Below are 25,511 nucleotides of genomic sequence, written 5' to 3' on the forward strand. Positions count from 1 at the left end.
CTTTTATTCATTTCCAGTATATGAATTGTTGATTTCTGTAATTATATTTTCACAAGTGAAATGTCACCATAGGCTGCCATTCAAAATAAATTGTTGATACTAGTAGAAATATAATTTTTTATATCAATAATTACATTGTTACTAGTCAAAAATGCGAATTACTGATATCAAGAATTCAATTGTCACTAGATGAAATGTCTATTCTTTGATATCAACAATTGAATTGCTACTAGTAAAATTTTCATTTTTTGATATCTGAAAATGTATTTCTGATATCAATATAATTTCAGATATCTAAAATGGCTTTCTTACTAGTAACAATCACACATTCATGATATCAGAAATTAACATTGTCACTAGTGAAAATGGAATTATTGATATCAAAAATGAACTTTGTTACTAGTAGCAATTCAGTTGTTGATATCAAGAATAGACTATTTGTTGATACAAGAATATTTCAACTAGTGACAATTGAATTCTTGATATCAAAAATAAATGCTTTTACTAGTAAGAATTGTATTTCTGATATGTTAAACTGGAATTTCAACTAGTAAGAAATCAATTCTTGATATCAACAATTGATTTTGAATGGCAGTCTATGGTGACATTTCACTAGTGAAAATACAATTACAGATATCAAGAATTATAGTTTTTACTAGTTAAAATTGAATTGTCGATATCAAGAATTATCATTGTTACTAGTGGAAATGTAATTTCTGATATCAAAAATAGCCATTGTTACTAGTAGAAATCTAATTCCTGATATCAATAACTATCATTTTAACTAGTGAAAGTTGAATTGTTGATATCAAGGATTCATATCCTGGAAATTAATAAAAGTTGAAACAGCTTGCCATAGGTATCAGCCTGTGGGATTTTACCAGTTTTCTGTCCAGCAGGTGAAAATGATGCATCTGATCACTTGGTAAAGTAACAGCACAGCTCTCCTCAACAAACACGCATGATTTGAGGAATCATTCATGTCTGGAGCTCAAACGGTGCAGGATGTGTAATACTTCTGGTAATGAGTTTGTTGTTTATTTCCAGTAATGCCCCTTCTCTCTGCCCACCTGTGGATGACACTTCTGCTGGCACGGGTACGATCAGATTGAAGACACACCTGGAAAAGAGGTCAGTGGAGCAACAGAGAAAAACAGTCTGATAAGAGAAATTGGAAAGTGAGGAGAACAGAGTCGGGGATTTCAGTTTGATGACTTTAAAAAGGCCGTTGTTCTCGCCGAACACGAGTTTGACGCACAGAAGCGAATAACTTTACACGTCTGATTGGACCACGTGTGCCACAACAGTGTTTTTGTAACACAGCATGACCATTTACCATCCAAATCTAGTGTCACTGAAAGAAAATCACTTTAATTCATTGCTAGAAGTCTCTATAAAGTATAAAATATATTTGTTTGCATGAAGAGCGAAAGATTTGTGCATTTAAAGGGACACTTTCTACACGATTATAAATTAACATGATACTCATATTTATTGTGTTTCATTAAGAGCAGCCTGATAAACCACATGGCATTAGTTACAAAAAGCTTTAGTTCATACATTCACATGTTAAAAGAACACAAGTCTGTTAGTTTTTCTTTGTTTGATAAGGCCAGTGTTTGTTCTCAAATACTTGCAGATGAAAATAACATTAAGACCGTTAAATAGATAAATATGCATTTATTTATTTTCCAAATCTATTTAAGGAATATTGTATACATATATATTCCTCATATAAATATGGAAAACACTCGGATATAGAATCTAAAGCATCTTTACATTAATAGATGCATCAATTCAATAGGATAATTTATGTACAAATGGATTTTTGAATGATATTTCATTAAAAAGGCCCATTGTTAATACTGTGTCACCTAGCTAAATTGGAAACAGGAGACGAAATACTGAAGAACAGTTTAGTCATGTGACACCAACGCAGCACTTCCACCATTTACAGCACAATACAGTCTTCTCACTGCTGGTGCGCAAAAAGCTAGAGGAATCTGTGTTAGATTGTGACTGAAAAGGTCCAGTGACCCGAGATCATCTGATCTAGAAACAGCCATACAGAGCTGATCCCAGAGCAGTGTGTCCATACTGAGAGCAGCATACGCAGAGATCAGGTGGACACGGGGGTGTTAAGCGTGCTGAGACCACAGGAACCGGTCACAGCGCTCCAACATGGTCTGAATCAGCGCTCTAAGAGGACAGTGAGAGAAAAAGCATGAGAACAAAAACTGTTAAACATTACCCATGTTCAGGATAGGAAATACAAGCACACTGCGCAGTATATACTATACTATGCCTACTGTTTTCAAATGACATTCCTGAAGGAAAACTACTGCACAATACAGTATGTACTGTACACTGCCTAGTCGGTCAGGCATTATTTAGCATTTAAATTCCTAATGTACATATTTTGTATTTATCTTTCTAATGTAAACATTTTGGTTTTTCTTTTTTTTTTTTTTTTTATTGTATTATGTACAGGATCTTTGAATTACATGTGACCTAAGATTTAAATGTTCATAATGACCGAAGAAATAAATTACTACTTACTGCTACTAGTATTATCCAAAAAACAATTTGTTTGCAATGAAATATAAACATACTATGCAATCTATACGCTGTACACTGCCTATTATTTTCCTAAAACAATGCGTTTGCAATGGAATACTAACATTCTGCTATATAATGTACACTTATACTAATGTACACATGTGCACGTAAACAATGTCTAAATTTGAAATAGCATACTATTCTTCCTATTTCTCCTATATCCTTATATGCCAGAAATAGTGCTATACTAGTAAGCTATTACGAATACAACCAATGTGTTCAGAATGGAATATTAGGATATTGTGCCGTATATACTGTACAGTGTACACAATATACTTTTTTTATTTATGTAATAGTAGCGTACTGCTTGCTATATACAGTACACAGCCTACAATTTTCCAAATACAATGTCTAAATTCAAAATAGCATATATAAGGGTATAGAAGAATAGTAAGAGTGGTATAGTAGTATGAAACATATAGTCTGAATTTGGAATAGTATGAAAGCATGCAATTCCAAATTCAGACTATATGTTTGGAATAGAATTTTAGCACAATGCGCACAGTATATACTGTAAGACTGCCTATTTCTTTATTTTTAAATGACATATAATGAAATACTACTGCTTGCTATATACACTACTATTTTTCAAAAGCGGAAGGGTATATTATCATACTACGCTGTCTACTATTTTCCAAAAACAATTACATGGGAATGGATAATTGGCATAATGCAGAGTATAACTGTAGACTGCCAACTATTTTCCAAAACAATGTTTAAATTAGAAATAGCATACAACCATACTACTCTTACTATTTCTTACGTATCGTTATCTGGCAGAAATAGTAAGAGTGCAATGCTAGTATGTTATTCAGAATGCAACAAATATGTTCAGAATGGAAGAATAGCATACTTTGCAGTAAATATTGCACACAAACTACTATTTTTTATAATCGGTGTGTTCTGCAAGGAATACTAGCGAACTGCTTACTCAAAACTACAGTAATCAACATTTGAAGTGGATCAAAAAAGTTATGCCTGGTTCAGATTACACGATTTTAGCCCGATTTTGGCTCGATCCGTTTGACGTAGGGTGTCGTGGGGATTCGTAAACGACGACGGGCATCGGGACGCACGATTCAATCGTTTCATCTCGTATAGTGTGTCATAGTGGGCGAAAACCTACGTCGCGTCTGCGATGCTTCATGACATCACGATAAAAAGACTAGCATGTTTAATTTTTTTTTTGGTCCTCCACGACGGGTTCCATCAAGAGTGAGTGAGTGAGTGTGTGTGTGCACTTGAGTGATTGAGTGAGCGAGAGTGAGTGAGAGAGGGTGTGTGCGCGAGTGAGTGAGTGAGCGAGAGTGTGTGTGTGCACGAGTGAGTGAGTGAGCGAGCGAGAGTGAGTGTGCGTGAGTGTGTGTGTGTGTGCACGCGAGTGAGTGAGCGAGCGAGCGAGTGAGTGAGTGTGTGTGTGTGTGTGCGCGTGTGTATATGTGCGAGTGAATGTGTGTGTGAGACAGCTCGCGATGACTGGTCGGAAAGCAACGTGCAGTCTGACATCTTTCTTGTCCACGACACGACAAGACAAGATTTTTAGGAGTCAAAATCGTGTAATCTGAACCAGGCATTAATCAAAGTTGTCCTAAGACAAGAACGGGTTTTGTTCAAAATTCATGTATAACTTTGATGAAAGGTTTTGATCCACTTCAAATGCTGACTAGTGTATATACTGCACTTTACTGTTTTTCACACGCTCACCTTTGCCGCTTCTCAGCCATACGCAGCAGATCACAGACCAGCGTGGAGCGTGAACTGAGATCCACCTGTATTCCGCGTTCCTGGAGGGCCGTCAGGGCCTGGTCCGGCCCGAAGACCTTGACCAGACGCAGGATGATGTTCTCTGGGCTGACCCGAATGCTCCAGTCATTTGAACTGTTTGATAGGTCAGAGGAACCGTCACTCGTGCCATTACTGTTAGTGTCGTCTGAACAGGATCCATTGGTGCTGCTGGGCAGAGGTGAAGTGAGCGGCGCTTCGTCGACTGAACTGTTTTGCTGTGAGAGCTGGAGTAGCAAAACCCACTCATCAAGAGACTGAGGAACAATACCTACAGAAAGAGAAAAAGCGATATTTTAGGGTGAGTTTACACGACTTGAGTTTGAGTTTTCCGCGTACAGACGATGCCATCGTCAAAACGATCCCCATTCACACGGATCCACGAAAACGACTAAAAACGCTGTATTCTGCTGCCAGGCCGTTAGATGTCGATGAAACACTATAAACTGAACACGTAATACGCATGTGCATGACGTCATCGTCTTTTTGTTGTTATTTACACAGAGACCGTTTTCAAAAACATGCATTTTGAGGCACCCAAATGCTGTTGTCACGTAAACGACCCCTTAGATATCGCATTAAAAGTTTTTTCGATTTAGTTGAAAACGGTGTCATGTAAAGAGCCCCTTAGATATGGAATAAATGCTGCAGAACTGATTCATGGGTTATTTAAGGCCTAGTCCACACGTACACGGGTATTTTATAAAATACACCAAATATGTTACACCTAAATACACGCGATGCGACGCCGCAACATCCGATAAAAGGCATCTTTTCCATGTTGATCAGAGTGTTTGTCCTAACCAGCCGCGCGACGATTCTATTTTAGAAACGGTTTCTATTTTTCCGCGACGTCACGCTGGAACAACAAACACAAAGTGTGGCGATGATAATCTCAGACACTGTTTATGTGCTTTATTTAATGTTAAAAGCGTGTAATGTGACTTTGAATATCATTTAGTGCTCCAGCTTTGTAGCTGTAAAAGCAACAATGGATAATTCACCTCAGATCTTGAAATTAAATGGAAACAAGAATGTTCAAACTGTGTACAAACAAGTGTATTCTTTGACAAAGATTGTTTTAGTAACTCAGCCTATGTATTTGAATAATGTTTAAATGTGTAATATTTGTGAACCGCGTCTGGTTAGGACACGGTGTAAGTGTCAGACAGACAGTTCTTGATTAGCGAATTAGACTTTATATTGACAGTCTCTTATCGTCTGTTCATCTAAAAGACAGTTTTGGGTATCTGTGATTGTTTTACCATCATCCTCCTCTAGAAGCGTCATGTCATCCAGTCTGCAGATGGCGCTGAAAGCCTCTGCTCGCCGCTGCAACTCTCTGCACAGGTACAGGTAACCCATCCAATACCTGAGAGACAATTAACACAGTCACAGTTTATACAACTACCCATTCTGATTGAATTCTATCCATTCTAATTCTACACTCACCCTTGAGTTCTACACATCTCCAGCATCTTCTGTTTGGAGGCCAGATCAGCAGGCAAGCGGATCAGCAGAGACAGCAGACGCCCATAACCCCAGCTGAAGAAATGAGAGTGCCACCTACAGCACAGGAGACAATATAACCAGCGAAAAAGGAATATTGTATATTTACCCCCCGTTTCACAGACAAGGCTTGAGTCTAGTCACAGAATGCATGTTTGAGCTGTTTTAACTGAAAGCAACTTAAAATATGTCAATGTCATTGTTTTGTCTCAAGATGCACACCAGTAATGTTTTGTTCTAAGACACGTTTATAAAAGCTACTTAGAAGTCCTAATTGAAATAAGGCCTAAGCCTTGGCTTAGTCTAAGCCCTGTCTGTGAAACCAGGCCATAGAGAGAGAGAGAGAGAGAGAGAGAGAGAGAGAGAGAGAGAGAAGAGAGAGAGCAAGAGAGAGAGAAGAGAGAGAAAAGAGAGAGAAAGAGAGAGAGAGAGAGAGAGAGAGAGAGAGAGAGAGAGAGAGAGAGCGAGAGCGAGAGAAGAGAGAAAAGAGAGAGAGAGAGAGAGAGAGAGAGAGAGAGAGAGAGAGAGCGCGAGAGCGAGAGAGAGAGAGAGAGAGAGAGAGAGAGAGAGAGAGAGAGAGAGAGAGAGAGAGAGCGCGAGAGCGAGAGAGAGAGAGAGAGAGAGAGAGAGAGCGTGAGAGCGAGAGAGACATTATAGAGTACAATATATATATATATACACATATACACACACACACACACACATACATACATACATACATACAGACAGACATACATACATACATACATACATACATACATATAAACTTTCAGTGCATAATTTTTTTGGGACAACATTTGTTTTACAGACAAAAATAGTTTTGTGTACCTGGGCTGTCCGTCAGGAGTGAGTGTGTCCTCCCTTAGTGGGGCATCTTGGGATAACGCCAGTTCCAGCCAATCCTGTCGCAGAGTTTCTGGCTGGAGAAGAGAACCCAAGAAAGACAACCTGGGAGATGACAGAAAAAAAAAAGTATATAGATTATTTGATATGTTCAAGAATACAATATCACAGTGTAAAAATGACACATACACAACCTTAACAATCAGGACTAACACACATGGTAAAACACTGTAAATGTAACACGGCCGTACCGCTGCTGCTCGGCTCGTGATTGGACCAGATTGTCCAGATAAGGCAGAAAGTGGCTGGGTAAAGCCATAGCCATGATGTCAGAGGGGAGGATTGTGGGATAGAACTGCGGGTAGGCACGAACGGCCAGCTCCCCGTGCTTCTCATAGAGTCTGCAGAAAGAAAGCAAACATTATATTCAATATAAATAGTTTAGAGCTTTATTAATCCCCATGGGGCAATTCATTTAAACCGTCATGGTGCTTCACATATAACACTTAAAGGGATGTTTCGGAGTAATTTCAACCTAGTTGCACCATGACGTCGAGCCAAACACCCCCCAGAAGCCTTTTTTCCCTTGGTCGAACAATATTAAAGTTAGAGCTTATTTAGAGATATCAGCCGAATGGTTTAGTGCAGGCGCTAATGGATCCTATGATGTATCTCGTAAATTACCCCACTAATAATGGCACCAAACTTCTACAGTAGTACAAATAGGTTCTGTACTCATAAAACGAGTCATTGGAAAGTTTGTAAGTACATCAGGAGTTTATTTAAATAACACTTGCCTGATGGCTCATGCTACCGCTAACCCGGACAATGAGGTCACTTCAGTGGTTTGGGAAAAGCCTGTAAAAGTCGCCGGTGTTGCTGAAAAAGTTTTTTGGTATATCCCAAAATTTTTATTATTTTTTCCAAAGTGTTGACAACTTACTGTTAACTAATAATTGTTGCAAACTGGTACTACCAACAAAATATTAGTGCATTCCTGGAACTGGGCGTCGTTACACTACATCCTTATGCATCGCTTTCTGACAGGACTTTTACGGGCTTTTCCCAAACCACTGAAGTGACATCGACGTCCAGGTTAGCGGTAGCATTAGCCATCAGGCAAGTGTTATTTAAATAAACTCCTGATGTACTTAGAAACTTTCCAATGCCGTGTTTTATGAGTACAGAACCTATTTGTACTACTGTAGAAGTTTGGTGCCATTCTGGGCATTATTAGTGCGGTAACTTACCAGATACATCACAGGATCCATTAGCGCCTGCACTAAATCATTCGGCTGAAATCTCTTAGAGATATCTCTAAATAAGCTCTAACTTTAATAATGTTCAACCAAGGGAAAAAAGGCTTCTGGGGGGGGGTTTGGCTCGAGGTCATGGTGCAAAGGACCTTAGGTTGAAATTACTCCGAACCATCCCTTTAACACGTACATTCAAATACTCAAAACTACACAAAACACATAAAATAAATAAATAATAAGTGAATACAAAATGATGTGTTCACACCTCTGCAGGTGACCATATTGATAATATACAGATACTAAGAGTGATGTAAACTCACCTGTACAGGTGAGAGAGGAGCAGAGGTGTGTTCCAGGGCTGAAGTTCTCTCAGACTGCTCAGAGACTTTAGCAGGTCGCCCTTCTGAATCACTTCCACCACCTTACTGGCCTGAGTGAACTCTACCACCCGCCACAGATTGTTAACAGTATTAATATTAAGGCATGACACCTCAGATGAAAAGGGTGAAAATATACAGTACAATAATGATATCACCATACTTTCAAGGTCAACTTGATCAAGAATTGCAAACAACAAGTTTTCTGAAATGATGTGTTTAAATATGCAAATTAGGCATTCCCTAATTAAATATGCAATAATTATGTATTTATTTCCAGACCATAAATCTGAACACTGGATAAAGCCAGGTTCAAAATTCCTTTTTCATTTTTTTACATATTATATTGTCATATTTTGGATTTCTCTTTTTATCACTCCATAAATCGTAAAATACTGTCAACGGCCAGAAACAAAACAATTTCACCATGTTTTTAGGAATAAAACGTTGTATAAAATCAGGCGAATTATATATGAATAAACCCTTCCGTTAAAACCTTTAGAATATAGATAGGAATTAAACTGTAAAGTTTGGTGTATGTAAAGATGCGGAAAAACACTCATTGCCCTTTAAAATAGGTATTGTGATTGAAATCTACAGGTGCAAATAGATTCAATAAAATAAACACTCAAAGGTGCATTTTAGATGTATTATTTCCACTACTCTGAAAAAACATGTTATAAAAAGCCAAATAGCATTAAAAAAACAATGTTTTTTTCCAGTAGTGTCTTGCCTTAGCAGAATTGCAATAAAAAGCAGGTTTATTATAACAGTTACTCTTCATTTTTGTGAAAACGTACCCAGCATGCCAGCGATATACGCCTTCAGCACCTCTCGGTGCTCTCTGTATCTCAGCAAACACATCTTCCTCACTCTCTCCTGGTCCAACAGGAAGAAGAACCTCCTCAGGAACACACACACACTTTCGACGCCTCCTCTACCGGGGCAGCCCATCTCCAGATAAAGACAGGCCAGCTGTGAGAGGTCAGCCTGGAGGTCAGGGGGCAGAGGTTTGGGGGAAAACAGCTGGATTAATTCAACATGGTTAGCAAGAGGTGGGAATGACGCTCTGACTGGGGCGGTGGAACAAGGAGTGGTCTCTCCAAGGTCCTCTTCTTCAGTGAGGGTTGCGGATTCATCCAGGTAAATAGACGGCGCTGTTAAGACCTCTGGCTGAACCACGACGCAGCAGGACATTGATGAAACAAGCTCTTCCTCCTCTAGAGGAGTTATTTCTCTAGGTACGGTGTAATCCTCAGGACCCAGAACCCTCTCCAGAACCGGGGCCCAGTCTTGGAGCACATCGCTGAGGCAGACGGGGTCCAGTAAAACCATGGGGTTCTGGATCTGAGAGCTACAACAGAACATATATGAACTCTAGTAGCAGTTCAGTGTGCAGTAAAAGCATCAGCAACTACAGTGATTGGCTAGTCATATATATCTGAATAAAAATCCTTTGACACAATGCAGGTCTACTAAAAACGCAGTAGTACACTAGTCAACATTTGAAGTGGATCAAAACCTTTCATCAAAGTTATACATGAATTTTGAACAATATCCGTTCTTGTCTTAGGACAACTTTGATTAACTTTTTTTGATCCACTTCAAATGTTGACTCCAGTACATCATTTTCCTTATGCATTAAATGTATTTTAAACAAAAATCTTGAGAAAGCACTTATAAAAGAACATTTATTATTGACTGCAAATCTTTTTTTATGTATTTGAAAGAAGTCTCTTTGTATTTGTAATATTAAGAAATGTTTTTACAATTTAAAATAACTGTTTTCTATGCGAATATATTTTACAATGTAATTTATTCCTGTGATCAAAGCTGAATTTTCAGCATAATTACTCCAGTCTTCAGTGTCACATTCTAATATGATGATTTGCAGCACAAGAAACACGTTATTATTATTATTATAAGTGTTGTGCTGTTTAATATTTTTTTAGAAACCGTGATGCATTTTTTCAGGATTCTTTGATGAATAGAAAGTTCAAAAGAACAGCATTTATTTAAAACGGAAATCTTTTTTAACAATATAATTCATCATTGCTGATCTTCCATAATACCATCTCTCATTAATGTATCATATGTAAACATTCATTAGCTTACAGTTTAACTGTCTGCAGCAGTAGGGGAAGGAACTCACATGGCTTTCTTTGTGGCGTCTCTCAACTCCTGCAGCTCAGACTCCGAGCTGGACTGCTCAGCGTTCATTCTTATAGAGAGAGAGACAATCAAAAACCACAATACAAACAACGTAACTATATAAAACCATCAATAGCAGCAGTCAGACAACATTAACACACTCACTCATGCTCGCCTTCCTCTGGAAGAGGAGTCGCTGTGGCCGTGACCTCTCCTGGAACGCCTTCCCTGAGGTCAGGCCGAGGCCATAGGTCTGAGTTCATCTGAAGCGTGTTGATCTTCTCGGTCGTCTTTTTCACAAAGCTAGAGACACTGACACACACACACATTTACAATTATAATTCGCTACGATCATAACCAAGATCAGCAATGACAGTCCAAAACATAAGCAGCTGGTTTTCAAATAAACAACGTCTGCATACATAAAAAATAAAGAGAAGGAGAAATAGTTGGTAACCTCGCCAATCATGCGCATAAGTGTAAAATGAGACAATGTGTCAAGGACATATGTGACACAACGGCAAAACAGGAAGTCACAGTTTTAAAAATAACATTGGTATCAGCAGCTGCATTTTAATAAGCATTAGAGCTTCCTTATGACCCAGCCAATCAGACTGTGTCTGGTGTGAAATTTAAGAGGAAATGAAATTACAATGAAATATAAGGGGAATTTATGTGGTCAGATGCTTAAGTGTGTGTGTGTACCTGTCTCGAACAGCCTGCAGGGCCACTCGTGGGGGCTTTGAGCGGAAAGTAAGCGGCAGAAACTGCAAGCCGAGGTCTGACCTGTCGCCCTCTCCGCGCACAGACTGAGAGTCTTCAGGACAGCAAAAGGAGGAGTTGAAATGATAGAGAGATGAATGAAGAGAATGAGAAGAAGTCAGAAGATGTGGAAACAACTAGGCGAAAGCACGGGATAAAGCAGATATTAACTAATTCATCACATGACGAAGTGTGCAAAAACACCAGATAAATGATTAAACTGCTGCTCACTGATGTTTTAGTGTATTTTATTGCAAAATATTTGACATACAACACACTGACATACAATTACTACTATAAAACCATTTAAAAATTCACAAATAATTATATATTTTTTGTCATAAGTGTAAACTTTTTGTTTTGTTTTTTGGTTGATAGCTCTGCACGCAGTTAAATCACATTGGTTCCCTTTATTGAACATCAAAATTGTTATTAAAGATCAATTCTGATTGGCTGAGTTTGTTGCATAATGTAGTTTATTTTTGTTGCTTTCAGTGAAGATGCGAAAATTAAACTTATTTACTATCTTAATACATGTTCCTGGTGTTATTATTCTCCATGATTCATCCATGCATGTTACTCCAAATGCAAAATAAGGGTATGCTCTGCCTCTAAAATGGCTTTCCTTTATGGCTGATGTCACAGTAAATAAAATGAAGTCCCACTTCACATTTTTATATCTTGTTTAATATCCTTGCTCACTCTGAAATATGTCAATTTACTGAAAATTGGTTGCTTTTAGACACAGTGTTACAGTTTCCGTGTAGTTTTACAAGCTAAATAGTTATGTGATGTAGAAAGTCCCTTTCTGTATTCTTGTATTCGGACAAGGAATTCCCACTGAGAGAGCCGAACTCTTACTACTTCCCTTTTAGGTTTGAAATCGATCTCGCTGTCTCACCATTGTCCACCTGCTCTTCCTCAGTGAAATTGAACTCCTTCAGCCGCTCCTCCTCAAGCATCGATTGGTTGGCGAGGGAGTTGGTGTCATCATCTGATTGGCTGCCTCTTCGGCTGATGACGCGGTAGATGCCGCAGTCCAGAACGTTAAAGCTCTCCTGCGCAGGAAGAGTCATTTAGCATTTTAAAAATGTGTCTCTATACATATGCGACCCTGGACCAGAAAACCAGTCACATGGGTCAATTTTATGAAATTGAGATTTATACATCATATGAAAGCTGAATAAATAAGCTTTCCATTGATGTATGGTTTGTTAGGATAGGACAATATTTGGTCGAGATACAACTATTTGAACATCTGGAATCTGAGGGTGCAAAAAAATCGAAACATTTAGAAAATCTCCTTTAAAGTTGTTCATTTATGTTGGTGATTGTGCTGCATTCACTCACAAAAATAAATGTTTTATATATTTACGATAGGAAATTTACAAAATATCTTTAGGGAACATGATCTTTACTTAATATCCTAATGATTTTTGGCATAAAAGATAAAATCAATAATTTTGACCCATACAATGTATTATTGGCTATTGCCACAAATATACGTGCGACTTGTGACTGGTTTTGTGATCCAGGGTCACATTTGTCTGTGTGTTTTCGCACTCACGTGCGAGGAGATGCTGCTCCTGCGGCTGCTGCAGGCCGAGTCCAGTGGCTCCAGTTTGCTGATCACTTCCTCCAGCTGACCAATCAGCTGCTGCTGGGAGGAGGAGTTTAGCTGAGCCTTGAGATGCTCCAGTCGATCAATGGGGAGGGACTTCCTGGCCTGAAGAAATGCAAAAGAGAGAGACTATTTTTGGAATGGAGGACTAGCATAATATTTAAAGCACACTGAACAGTATATACTACCTCTTTCTTAAAAAGCCCACTGAAGTGCCTTGGAACAAGCAGCTTTGTTTGATGCGTTGACGTTATTTCCACTGAAACAGGAAGCTAAGCTGGGACATACTGAATAGCTCCTCCCCCTTTTCAAAATATCCATTAGCATTTAGTTTACCTCACAGACTGCAAGTCGTACTTCACAGCACATTGGAAGCGAATCCGAGCGCTGATTATACGTTTGATTCAATAGTAGAGGTGTGAATAAATTCTAGCCATTTCATTCTTAACCAACGTACAGTTGGAAAACAGAATAAAACTTGAGCGTTTGAGCAACCGAACTCACATCTCCAACCCATAATGCTTTGTGACGTGTCAACGGTCGCTTTGCCCAGGTGGTGTTTATAGCACAGGGGGCGGAGCTTTAGATTCTAGAGAGCATTTGATTGGACAGAAGATGTGATGAGAAGCTGAAGTGTCATAAAAATCTGTGATCCATTTTGGCGGAAGTGAGAGACTGTAAGTTTTGAATGCTTATATCTCCTAAATGTGAATTTTGTCATTGTTTTGGAACACAGCAGCTTATTCATAACCTTAAGGCTAACATATTCATACTAAAAGCTAAAAAACGTACATTTTGATTTCAGGGGGCCTTTAAACTAGTATGTAAACACAAACTTTAAACACAGCATGTAGTATAAATGCGTGCTCAATGTGTTCTTGTTTGTGCGTACCCTGGATGTAGTAACGGTGTGCTGAAACATGCAGCAGACGGTGGCGGCGAGCGTCCAGTTCTCCCTCTTCATCAGCCGCTCCACACAGCGATCAGGTGACACCAGCAACAGGTGAGACAAACGTCCGTCACCATGGAGACAAAATATCTCGTTACGGAAAACTGAAATCTCCACCACATCTATAGAGCGAGGAAGACAGATATGGATCCAAGTGCCGTAAAACGATCAAAATGGTCATACAATATATATTTTTTAAATAAGCTAAATTAATTTATTTTTTATTGTTTTATTTCTTATTAAAAATTATATATTTTAATTTAGGTAGACTAATATACAGTGCTATGCATAAGTTTAGGCACCCATGCTAAAGTTGACTAAAAAGAGGAATAAAAAATCATCTTTTGGAAATTGAACTTAATGCCTTAATTTAAAAAATTAGGAAAAATCCAACCTTTAAGGGCACCAATTTTCTTTGTGAATGAATAATGTATCGTAAATAAATAAATGTTCTTCCTTAAAATACAGGGTGCATAAGTTTGGACACCCCTATGTTAAATTCCCATATAGCCAGGCAGATTTTTATTTTTAAGTATTTAAAAAAAAAAAATTTTTTAGGATACTATGCATCCTGATAAAGTTCCCTTGGCCTTTGGAATTAAAATAGCCCCCCATCATCACATAGCCTTCACCATACCTAGAGATTGGCATGGAGTACTTTCCATAAGATCATCTCTCAATGCAAATCAAACTAGCTTTTAGGCTAACTGAAATAAAACCATGCCAATCTCTAGGTACGGTGAAGGCTATGTGATGATGTGGGGATATTTTAATTCCAAAGGCCAAGGGAACTTTATCAGGATGCATAGTATCCTAAAAAAAATATAAAAAAATACTTAAAAATAAAAATCTGCCTGCCTCTATGGGAATTTAACATAGGGGTGTCCAAACTTATGCACCCTGTATTTTAAGGAAGAACATTTATTTATTTACGATACATTATTCATTCACAAAGAAAATTGGTGCCCTTAAAGGTTGGATTTTTCCTAATTTTTTAAATTAAGGCATTAAGTTCAGTTTCCAAAAGATGATTTTTTATTCCTCTTTTTAGTCAACTTTAGCATGGGTGTCTAAACTTATGCATAGCACTGTATATATATATATATATATATATATATATATATATTAGTAAAAAAAAAATCTAAAAATAATACATATAGAAAAAATACAATTGTGAAAATAACAAAAAAATAAATGACTTTTTTCCATAAATTTTTTTTTATATATTTTTATGTTTTATGTCAATTGGGTTGATTTTACATTATTAATATTTATTTATTACCATAATTATATAACTATTAATTTTATAATAAATGTTACATTTATAATACATATTTTTTGGAAGACAGATAAAGACCCATGAGCTATAATATCATAAAATATTACAAAAAATATTTGTTTGGAGTGAATATACTTTTGTGCATCTCACCTTTGACCTCTGTCCACAGCAGAACCTGACCACTGTGAGGTGTGAAGATGTAGATGGCAGAATCCGTCCAGGTGAGCAGATTTTGATCACTAAGAAACACAAAAAGTCAAATATTAATACCAAAACCCTTTCAAACCTGAGACGTTATCTTTGTAATCATAATACACACAGCAGATATGAAATACTGTGTCTTTACCAAAGAGGTCATGTGTTATTTTAATACAAGGAGTGGTTACCCAAACTGAAGGAGTCTAGGGAAAGCCAGAGACTGTGGACTCGTCTGTGCGGGATTGAAATGAGGCTCATTCCTGAACACAAGACATGTAAAAATACACAATAATGAGAGAAAAAGAATGGAGATACAGAACTAAGGGCCAAAATGAGGTCACAAGTAAGTGTTAAACACACAAACACACACTTGTAAGAGATGAGGGGCAGCGGTGGGCAGGCCAGCAGCTGTTTGAACTGGTGTGTGCTCAGGACTTCTCCACTGACGCTGGACTCCCATATGCGTGAGCTGGGCCGGGCGCAGTACAGCAGGGCAGGAGGACCCCCCCCCTGACCCCCCTGACCCCGCTGACCCTGCAGGAGAAAACACGCCCCAAACTCTCCATCTCGCTCTTTATTACCCACACGCCAGAACTTCTCCCTGAGAGAAAGAGAGACAGGAACAGACTGAATTTATTTCTTGAAAGTATGTGTATGCATTAAAAGGTTCCTATTGTGCTTTTCATCTTTCTTTAATGTGTAATGTTGGTGTTTGAGCATGATGAAGGTCTGCAAAGTTACAAAGTCCCTCCAGCGGGAGTTATTCTCTATATCAGTGTCAGTGTTTCTGAACTCCCTGAAACGCCTCCATTGTAGTCTTGAGTTTCTTCCAGGAACGAACACGTCACAATATTCCTCATTATAATAATTAATACGCAGAATAAAGGGGCGGGGCCTGGTTAAGTTAGTTCGTAGTGTGTGGAAACTGGCGGTTATGGTAAGGGGGTCAATCACAACACACCAGCCGACCAATCAAAGCACACTGTGCTTTTCAGAAGGAGGGGCTGGGAAGAGAGGAGTAGCACCAATGGAGAATTTGGGAAAAATAATGTGTTTCTTGAACATTCAAGTATGAAAACCTATTTTAGCAGACCCCGAAAAACAAATCAAGAAATGTTTTCAGATTCTTTTTTTACATTTGATAAACATTTAATCTTAGTTATGGTCTGAGGACATGGGGAAAATGTGATAAATTTGATCAAATAAAGAGCCCAATTCATACCTTTCATACATTTGCGTCAAGAATTCAAAGTGAACAAATAGTTTTTTAACTAATTGCAGGTAAAGGGACGTGTCGTCCTATGTTTCCTGCCAACACACACACCTCTCGGTGTCACACAGGTAGCAGCGCCTGAGAGACGAGACCATCAAGTGTCCGTCTGTGTACCCCAGCTGAACGACACGTGAATCCACAGTGGTGATGGTCTGAACTGGGAAGATCACAAACGCAGAGCCCTGTTTGGAAGCAAAACCAAACCACAAACAAACACACAAGCTCCGATTAGTAAAACAATATTTTTTTTTTTTGTGTAGTGTGTGTGTGTATGGCTTTGTCTTGTGTGTATGCTTGTATGCTGCAACCAAATTGCCATCGGGAAATGAATAAAGATGAACTGAACAAGCATAGATTCAAAATGCTTCACTAATTGTTATTTAAATAAAATACACTACCGTTCAAAAGTTTGGGATCAGTATGAACACATGGAAAAAGTTTTCTTATACCTTCCCGAGTTTTGCCGACCCAGCCCGGACGCAGGACACTTTCCCCCCGACATCTCCAGCAAACACTCGGAGGGCCACGGTGTCCCAGCACAGAGATGTTACCGTCTGTCCGCGATGCTCCCAGGACACACACACGCGCTCAGGACGGCCACGCCTCTCCAAGTGCAGCTCCCACACCACCACCAACCCCTGACTGGCGTACACACACAAACAAACGCATCAAGATTGTCAACTACAAACACCAGGAGCACATGTGAATGTGGCGAAGATGAATACCTTGTTGCTACAGCGATAAAGTCCTCATCATGGGGGCAGCATGAGACCTGCGTGATTGAGCCTTCCTAAATAAAGACAAAAAAGATGCACACTAGCCACGTTTCCATTACAGATTTGCGCTAAATGACGATAAAAACTATTGCGAAATGACGCCGTATCCATTAACCGATGTTATGCGACTAAAACGTAATTTTTCCTCTCGCGATAAGTCGTACCAAAAATCATGGCAATGTATGCTGGTAGGTTTATGTACATAGCAGCCACTGCACTAGCCGTTATTATTAATCGAAGGAGACGTGTGTGTTATCCAAGCATCCAAGGAAAACCCCTTTCACATATGAGGTTTCTCATTTCTGCTTCAAGGTCTTGATAATTGTTGCACTTCTTTGTTGTTTAGAATCCAGTATTGTATTCCCGTATTACTTTTATGAGTTTAATAAAGAACTCTGTCTTGTCTTCTGTCCAAACACACCGCATCATCTTTAAAGGAACACTCCACCGTTTTTTTAAATAGGGCTTATTCACCATCTTTCCAACATTTAGACGCATTTTTGTCTCAGTGCATGCATTGTTTTAGTTTCCCCCAATATAGTCCCATGTCAATTTCTGCCTAGGAAATCGCCTAGTCTTAATCTGCTTTGCTATTTGTACTCGTTGTGAATGCGCAGGCATTTTTTTAATTTTTTTTTTATCACTTTTACTCATGACATGCTAGCTAGCAACAAAGGATTCCATTCATTATGCTAAGCTAAGCTAGCGGTGGCGCTTCCAAACTAAAACAGTGCATGCACTGAGAAAAAAAAGCATTTGCCCACCTATCTAAATGTAGGAAAGACGGTGAATAAGCCCTATTTCAAAAAACGGTGGAGTGTTCCTTTAAAGAATGATCAACTTTTACGTACGTCAGGTGACCTGTAAATGCGGAAAAACTGTTTCCATTGCAGTTTTGCGAAAAATTACTTTTTCGAATTGCCTGAAAAACCACCTCATGCGAACGTGAAAACTTTTTTTGCAAAATATGGGAGTTTTTACGAAATTGACGTTGGGCGCTAGCCTGGCAAGCCAGACCTACATCAAGATGTTAGGTCTGGAAACTCACCATAGTCACGGCTCAATCCGAGGGGCGGGATAAACGGCTGTCTTTCAAATTCCCTCTGCACGCAATAGGACAGCGCTTCAACCAACCAGAGCTATTTCCCAACAGCGGAGCTTAGTTGATAGATTCAACTTTTGCCATATCTGGCCGGCAAAACAACGAACACATCTTCCTTTTTTTAAGAATGACTTAAGTGCCGTTCTTTGCTCTTTTCTCAAAGAAAAGCTTAACTCCAAGTCCTCCAGAGTCGCGGCCAAAGCCGATTCGAAAGACCGTTGTTCTCCATCAGCAGCCGCCATTCTTTGTTTTCAAGTAGCAGCAGCCAGGTCGCAACTCTGTCGTGTATGTTAAGCCCGCCCCCGCCTACTCTATACACGACGTGATTGGCCTGACCCAATCTGGGTTTTTGCAGCGAGAAGGTTTATTGAGAGTTGCTAGACTACCCTGGCTGCGAAATACATTTTGCTGCCGCTAGGTTGCGTCTAGATTTCTAGGCTAGTTGGGCGCATTTTCAAAGCGCAATTTCAATTTGCGCAATTTGAAGGGTAATGGAAACGTGGCTACTGATGAACACTTTCATTTTCACTCAGAAAATTGTTATGGCCGATATTATAAATCTTTATTTTTTTTTTAAAGAGCATCCGGACACAATGACGTTTCTCGATGTGATGTATCCCAGAAATCAGCAGGACTTTTTTTTTTTTTTACATTCTGTCCCTATTTTCACTCATCTGTAAACACTTCCTGTTTCCTTGCTACTTAGCAACCTTGAAAAACACTTTTCGTGAGTCAAAGCAGAGCATGACGTAAGTGAAAGATGATACCAATATAGACGACAATAATAATGCATCACTACTCCCGACTATGACTGTGTGATCAATAACTACTTCACAGAGCCAATAAAACACAGGAAGAAGCAAACGCATCATGCATACACCATTGCAGACTGCACAAAGACTAAACACACAATTGATAACATTGGACAGTAGCATTTCAACACTGCTGATATTTCTATGCATAAAGTGTGTAAAAGGGGAACTTGTGAAATGAGTTGGCTGTGTGTACTTTGTGTGTGAGGATGAGTTTCTGCTTCCAGCCGTCTCTCTGAATGAGGTGAAGTCCTCCGGAGGACGTGCCCAGAGCGAGCCACTTTCTGGACACCGAGAGGCATGTGCACTGCAGGACACAGACAAAGAGAGAGAAGGGTATTAGAGTGAATCTCACAAAATCTACAGGTCATATTTCATCCTGAATTTAAAAATAATTAAATATAACATTATTGATTGCTTAAAGGGTTCAATCACCCAAAAATGAAAATTCCGCTATTAATTACTCGCCCTCATGTTGTTCCAAACGCACAAGACTTTCGTTCATCTTCAGAACACAAATGAAGATATTTTTAATGAAATCTGTGTGATTTCAGTTCCTCCATTGACAGCTACACAACTACCACTTTGACACTTAAAAAAATGCATAAAGAGATTGAAATTTCAATCTGTTCATCATATAAAGCGATCGAGTCTCTTCAGAAAATTTGGACTAAACCGCTCGAATCATATGGATTAGTTTCACGATCTCTTTATGAACTTTTTGAAGTGTAAAAGTGGTAGGCGTAGCTGTCAATGGAGGGACAGAAATCTCATATTTCATTAAAAATATCTTCATTTGTGTTGCGAAGATGAACGAAAGTCTTACGCGTTTGCAACGACATGAGGGTGAGTAAATAATGACAGAATTTTCAGAAAATAGCTATGAAGATCATTTTCATGACAATTAAAGCAACACTAAGGAACTTTTCCTCTTCAGTCCCTCTACAGGTTGGAAGCGGAATTGTCCATTACCGCTGTTGTAAATAATTTCGCCGCCCGCAGTCTACCGTCGCACGCACACTCGCTGTTTATCCAGCACCGGCTTTGAATGAACGATGTCCACAGACAAGGTAGAGTATGTTGCTTGATTTCATGAAAGTATGATGTATTGCGACATCAGAAATGAAAGAAAAACTAAATAATGACTATCGTTAATGCTTGACGTAAAGCAAGTCAAATTGATAGTTTTCTTATGTCTCATTCGAACTACAGAAATGCGACCCGGTTTGGCAAACTTGCATAGTGCAGTTATAGCAGATATAGGGCCGCAAAGCCAATGCAGAAGTGCCGTTCACCCTGTTACGACTTGATGAACCACTGGAACCATTTTGGAAACATTATTTTAAGGTAAAGAATGTTCCTTAGTGTTGCTTTAATGTCATTAACATAATGAAACAATAAAATAATCCTCATTATTGAAATTCAAAAATATTACATGCAACATTTAAATTATATACAAGTAGTTATTTTTTCAGGATTCTTTAACAGCATTTATATTAAATTGAAATCTTTTGTAACATTGAAACATTTCTTCACGATGACATTTGATCAATTTAATGCTTTTTGATGAATAAAAGTATTAATTTCTTTCATTTCTAATAATCTTATGTCACAATGCAAAAAATATATATATATTTTTGCAATGTTCTTAATGAAAAATATTTGTTTTCTCTTTCTTCTTTTCTTTTGGTTTTAGGGTGAAACTACTTGACCCGAATATATTTGGTTTGATTCATCTACTAAATTATTCCCCTTTATTATTCTCATGGCATGAAATCAAATAAATCTGAAAGACGTTTAATTAAGCTCCCTCAAAAGTAAACACCACCAAATGCAATTCAGGTCAGCTTGGATAACAGTTGCCATAAAAGCTGTACCAATAAACACTTCTACTCTTTCGCAATAGTTGAGGTAGTTGAGTAGGTAAGTGCGTATGTTACTTTGATACGTCCCGAGTCCAGTCGCAGGGCGGAAAGGAGGGGGTCCAGACAGTCAAACTCTGCCAGGACATGAGTGCAGGACTCCACAGGAACCACAGGAATCATCCTGCACCGGCCTGAGAGGAAACAACAATAACATTGGCTTTTTAGTGGGAATCAATAGTGAATGCAGCATGTTTGTCTAACTAGACAGCATTTTGGTGTAATATCATAGATGCATTTTTTTAGGCATCATATGTGTATTACTTTGGGCAGATTATGCATGCATGGGCATGTTTTAACAAGCAACCAATCACAAAAATGTATGCAAACATTGTTACCAGGTACACAAGCATTCAAACAGCAGCACTTTTGGTCATCATAAGTGGGTTCAGAGTCTGATTATGCCCAAAAATAAGCCCTAAATAGGCAGCAGCACAGTGAGCTCACTAGGATGAGACACAGCCTTCCTCAGAGTCATATGATTCCAGGGAAATTCAATTGAAAAAGCATGACTACCACCCATCTCTCCTCTACTTTTCAGTGATTTTCCTTTGCTTTTCCACACAAAAATAGTTCCATTGAAGGACAATATATACAGACATAAACTGTATAAACTATATAATATAAAGCAATGCTTAAACTAACCTAATATACAACAAAAACGTGATGTATAATCTATTTTTGGGAACTTTTACTCTCTTTATTTGTTTTTCACACATCTGAAAGTCAGCAGAAAAGACAAAACGCTTACTCTCTCACACATATACACACATTTTACCACTTCCGCTTAGTTTTGAACACATATTTACAAGAGTTAATTTTATGAAACACTATATAACGTTAAAGGTGAATCTCAAAGTTAGAAGTTATAAATCAAACCGCCGCGTTAGCCGATTAGCATGACTGTCAATCACGAGATCCGAGTTTAAAACTCGCCAAAACAGCAAAAAACATCGAATAAATACATTTTTATTTGAGTTTTTGTCTTTAAAAAAACAGTTTGCTTAAGGTCATAGTTGATCCTGAGCTGGAAATTTAGGTACTTTCACAATCAACGTTTTAGTTTCTACTTCTCCTCGTCATTATTTCCTTAAATTCATAGTTGTATAATTTAAACGTTAAGGAAATATATATATATATATATATAAAAAAAAACATTTTTCAAACGTTATTTATTTTATAAATAAATGAGTTGAACTTATTTGAGTTGCTTAATGTCACCTCAAGCATTTCAATAACGTATTAAACATGAATTAAGATGTATAAACTCGCGTTTTACCTCCTCCTGAGTTCCAGACGCATTTAAATCTGCGAAACCTCCAGAAATGTAGTAAAAATTAATCATTTAGTGTGTAAAGTGACGATCATGAGTTTCTTTTCGCCACTGCAATTCCTGCAGTGTGTTTGACAGCTGACTGAAAACTGACCGGCGCTACTTCTCCATAGCGATCCACTCATTGTGACGCGCAGTGATTCACACTCGCCCGGGGAACTATTTCTGGCGCCTTTGGACCTCACTTACTATCAAATACATAGGGAACTTTACTTACTCATAGCAAAACTTAATATATCTTCTAATCATGCATGAAAAAAAACATATAAGTATTATTTGAACATATCTGCTTTACAAAGAAATGATTCTCAAAGACGCGTAGGTGTTCCAGCAGTAGTTTGGGGTCCATTGGTCCATTAAAATCTCTGGTTGGTATTGATTGATATTTGAGACGCCCAGGAGAATAAAGCCTGTTCCATCACCAGCAAGCAAAAATAGCCAAGACTCGACCCTCAAACATCTTACGCCCTTGTAATTAATGTGTTTAAGGGCCATAGTCATATAGAGATGTAGGAATTGTATTATAAAGATAGCCATCACCAAATGCAAGCACAGAATGACTTAACTGAACTGTATGGTGGATCATGAGAAGAGAATATAACCTACAACAGTATTGATTACTGTATACAGTCTGAGACCAATACAAAAAGAGTTAACTTAGTTAATGATGCAAATGGTTAGTGACCTATTGTAGAAACAGTGCAGAATCTTAATTTTTAGTTGCTCAAAATCTCTTTGTTTTACATTAAGCTGCTCGATTTGGTTTGAGCAGACATTATTCGTTATAAACCATGTCTGGAAGAAGTGTGTGGCCAGTTGTTCAATGTTTACATAGATGTATTGGTCTAACAAAGGGTTTTCAAACTGAGCACCACAAGGAAGTAGTGGTTGTTTAGAGAAAAACGGTGCAAAATGCAATTCCTGTCTCTGAAAACATCAAAATAAAGTGTTTCCTCTTCAGGGGTTTTATGATGTAATATAACAGCTTCCTCACTGTTGGTTAACTGAATACTTTAAGGAAGCGCTTTTAATAAAACACACCAGTTTAATTGTTTAAATCTTGACTTTATTTGAAATAACATACACAACTCTGTGCAGCTAGAGAGCACATTATGAAGCAGTGCGGATGAGCATGTACACGTGTTTGTGGCACACAGATCAGTAATTGCACTACATAGAAATTATTATTACTCTTATTATTATTACAGTATTGCTATACCCCTCCCCTTGGCATGTCTTGAGCGACTGATTTCCAATCAGCCTCAAGTCTTGGGGGATTCGAACTGGATTGCAATATCCAATTTGTAAAGAGTCCTCCTTATCCTTGACTTAAAAGTTTTTTCCTCAAACCGAGTCCTTTGCATTAAACGTTATAAGTTCCTGAGATCTTTCCATGGTTTTATTGAGCCAAGTTTGGTCATTGTAGAAATACAACTCTGTTAAAATTTCACATCTTACCTAGGAAATGAAATTATCCACTGAAGAAAAAAATAATAATCGGGAAAGGCAAAAAACGGAACGGAACGAACAAAATAAAAGAGAGAAGTACATAATAATACAGTTATTTCTGACTGGCGCAGCCCATCTCCAAGTGGACCAATAAGATGACAGAATTTGCTCTCTTCAAGCCCCTCCCCCAGGCAGACGCGCTCACTAGCACCTCCAGCTCTGATTGGCTGGAAAATCCGCCCATCAGGTCCCAGTCGGCCCAAGCTGGGAGAGTGTGTCTTTGTTCCTCTCCCTTTTCTTTAAATTCACCCAGAGTCTTTTCTGTCTTTCATCTTTTCCTCACAGTCTCCTCAGGTTTTTCTCATCATTCTGCGCGTTTGCCAGGCTTGGAACTTGTTGTACGCAGCCTGAAGCATTTCCTCCAGGTGGCCCGTTAGCTTTTGCAATCAGAAAACACAGGAAATTACTATGTAGATCCACTGTAAGTGCATCAGAATATTTAAAAATGCCCTTAAAACCTCTTAAAATGTCACATTATATGAACAAAAATATTTAAAAAACACTTTATATATGGAAAAATCCAAATACAGGAATCACACTGGAAATTATAAACACCTTAAACCTCAAATAACATACATTTTAGCACATAAGAATTAAATTATGTAGTTTAACAAAAGTATATGTTGAACAATTGTGTGCAACATATCGCATCTTTTCTTCTTTGTTTACATCATTAAATTATTATTTTCCTGTTTATGCCTGTAAAGCTGCTTTGAGTTTGAAACAATCTGTACTGTATAAAGCGTTATAGAAATAAAGGTGACTTGACTAAACCCTCCAAAATATCTTGCCACATTGACTTTCGTTGTAGGTGCTTTACTGTAACTTATTTCTGGTACTCTTCACTTAAGGGTCACACTCGTGATCCTCTGCAGTTACTTTTCTTAATGACGAGAATGTACTATATTTTGTAGCAAAAATATTAATAATTGAATATTTTATATTTTGAGGGGATTTCATGGACCTCACCTAGAGTGTTCACTATAAACTATGCACCATTTCTTTCTATCTAATGTAATAAAATATTTATGCATTAAAAATATATAGCTGGCTTTAAAAATTTTCCATTCATTTCCTATGGCGGTCATTGTTCACAAAGATCACAAGTTTGACTATTTTTTTAAGACCATTTAGCATTGTCTAATCATGTCCACATTATTTGTGTTCATATAAGAGGGTTAAACAACACTCTATCCTGAACCAGTTTTTCCACACAATTATGGAAATGGTAAATTGTGAAAACCATTAATTATTCATGTGTCCTCTAAGCAGTATTCAGAGAACCCATTAGAGTAAATGGAGGGGGTGTGGTCAGGGGCGTGGCCTTACATTAGTGCTCAAATACTGCCGTTGGATCTTCTCTTGAAAGGGGCGGAGCTTCGTCAACTGGAATCTCTCCAGGTTAGATTTCATCTTTACCACCTGTGTGCAGGAGAGA

At 38.2% G+C, this 25,511-nt stretch overlaps 2 protein-coding genes across 2 annotated transcripts in view; both read right to left on the reverse strand.

The window, feature by feature from the left end:
• Positions 1-1,468: 1,468 nt before the first annotated feature.
• Positions 1,469-22,659, reverse strand: hps5 (HPS5 biogenesis of lysosomal organelles complex 2 subunit 2). The gene is made up of 23 exons (XM_081356220.1): positions 22,511-22,659; positions 21,250-21,365; positions 19,506-19,616; positions 17,345-17,409; positions 17,069-17,261; positions 16,671-16,801; positions 15,717-15,947; positions 15,535-15,606; positions 15,299-15,387; positions 13,813-13,991; positions 12,867-13,025; positions 12,201-12,357; positions 11,243-11,354; positions 10,703-10,849; positions 10,539-10,607; positions 9,187-9,740; positions 8,330-8,450; positions 7,005-7,154; positions 6,739-6,858; positions 5,854-5,967; positions 5,667-5,773; positions 4,324-4,672; positions 1,469-2,199 (listed from the first exon to the last, which is right to left on the reverse strand). The coding sequence occupies exons 2-23, from the start codon at positions 21,352-21,354 to the stop codon at positions 2,139-2,141; spliced, it is 3,396 nt and encodes a 1,131-aa protein (XP_081212346.1). The 5' UTR covers positions 21,355-21,365; positions 22,511-22,659; the 3' UTR covers positions 1,469-2,138.
• Positions 22,660-23,611: 952 nt separating this feature from the next.
• The window catches only part of gtf2h1 (general transcription factor IIH, polypeptide 1), a 14,554-nt gene continuing 12,654 nt past the window's right edge, over positions 23,612-25,511 (reverse strand). Inside the window, exons 14-15 of the mRNA XM_081355588.1 lie at positions 25,403-25,495; positions 23,612-24,450 (exon numbers count right to left, since the gene is read on the reverse strand). Coding sequence (XP_081211714.1) covers positions 24,364-24,450; positions 25,403-25,495 — 180 coding nt within the window. The 3' untranslated portion in view covers positions 23,612-24,363. The remainder of the gene's footprint in view (positions 24,451-25,402; positions 25,496-25,511) is intronic.

Source organism: Scardinius erythrophthalmus (assembly GCF_964197995.2).
Source record: "Scardinius erythrophthalmus genome assembly, chromosome: 24".
Classification (NCBI taxonomy): domain Eukaryota; kingdom Metazoa; phylum Chordata; class Actinopteri; order Cypriniformes; family Leuciscidae; genus Scardinius; species Scardinius erythrophthalmus.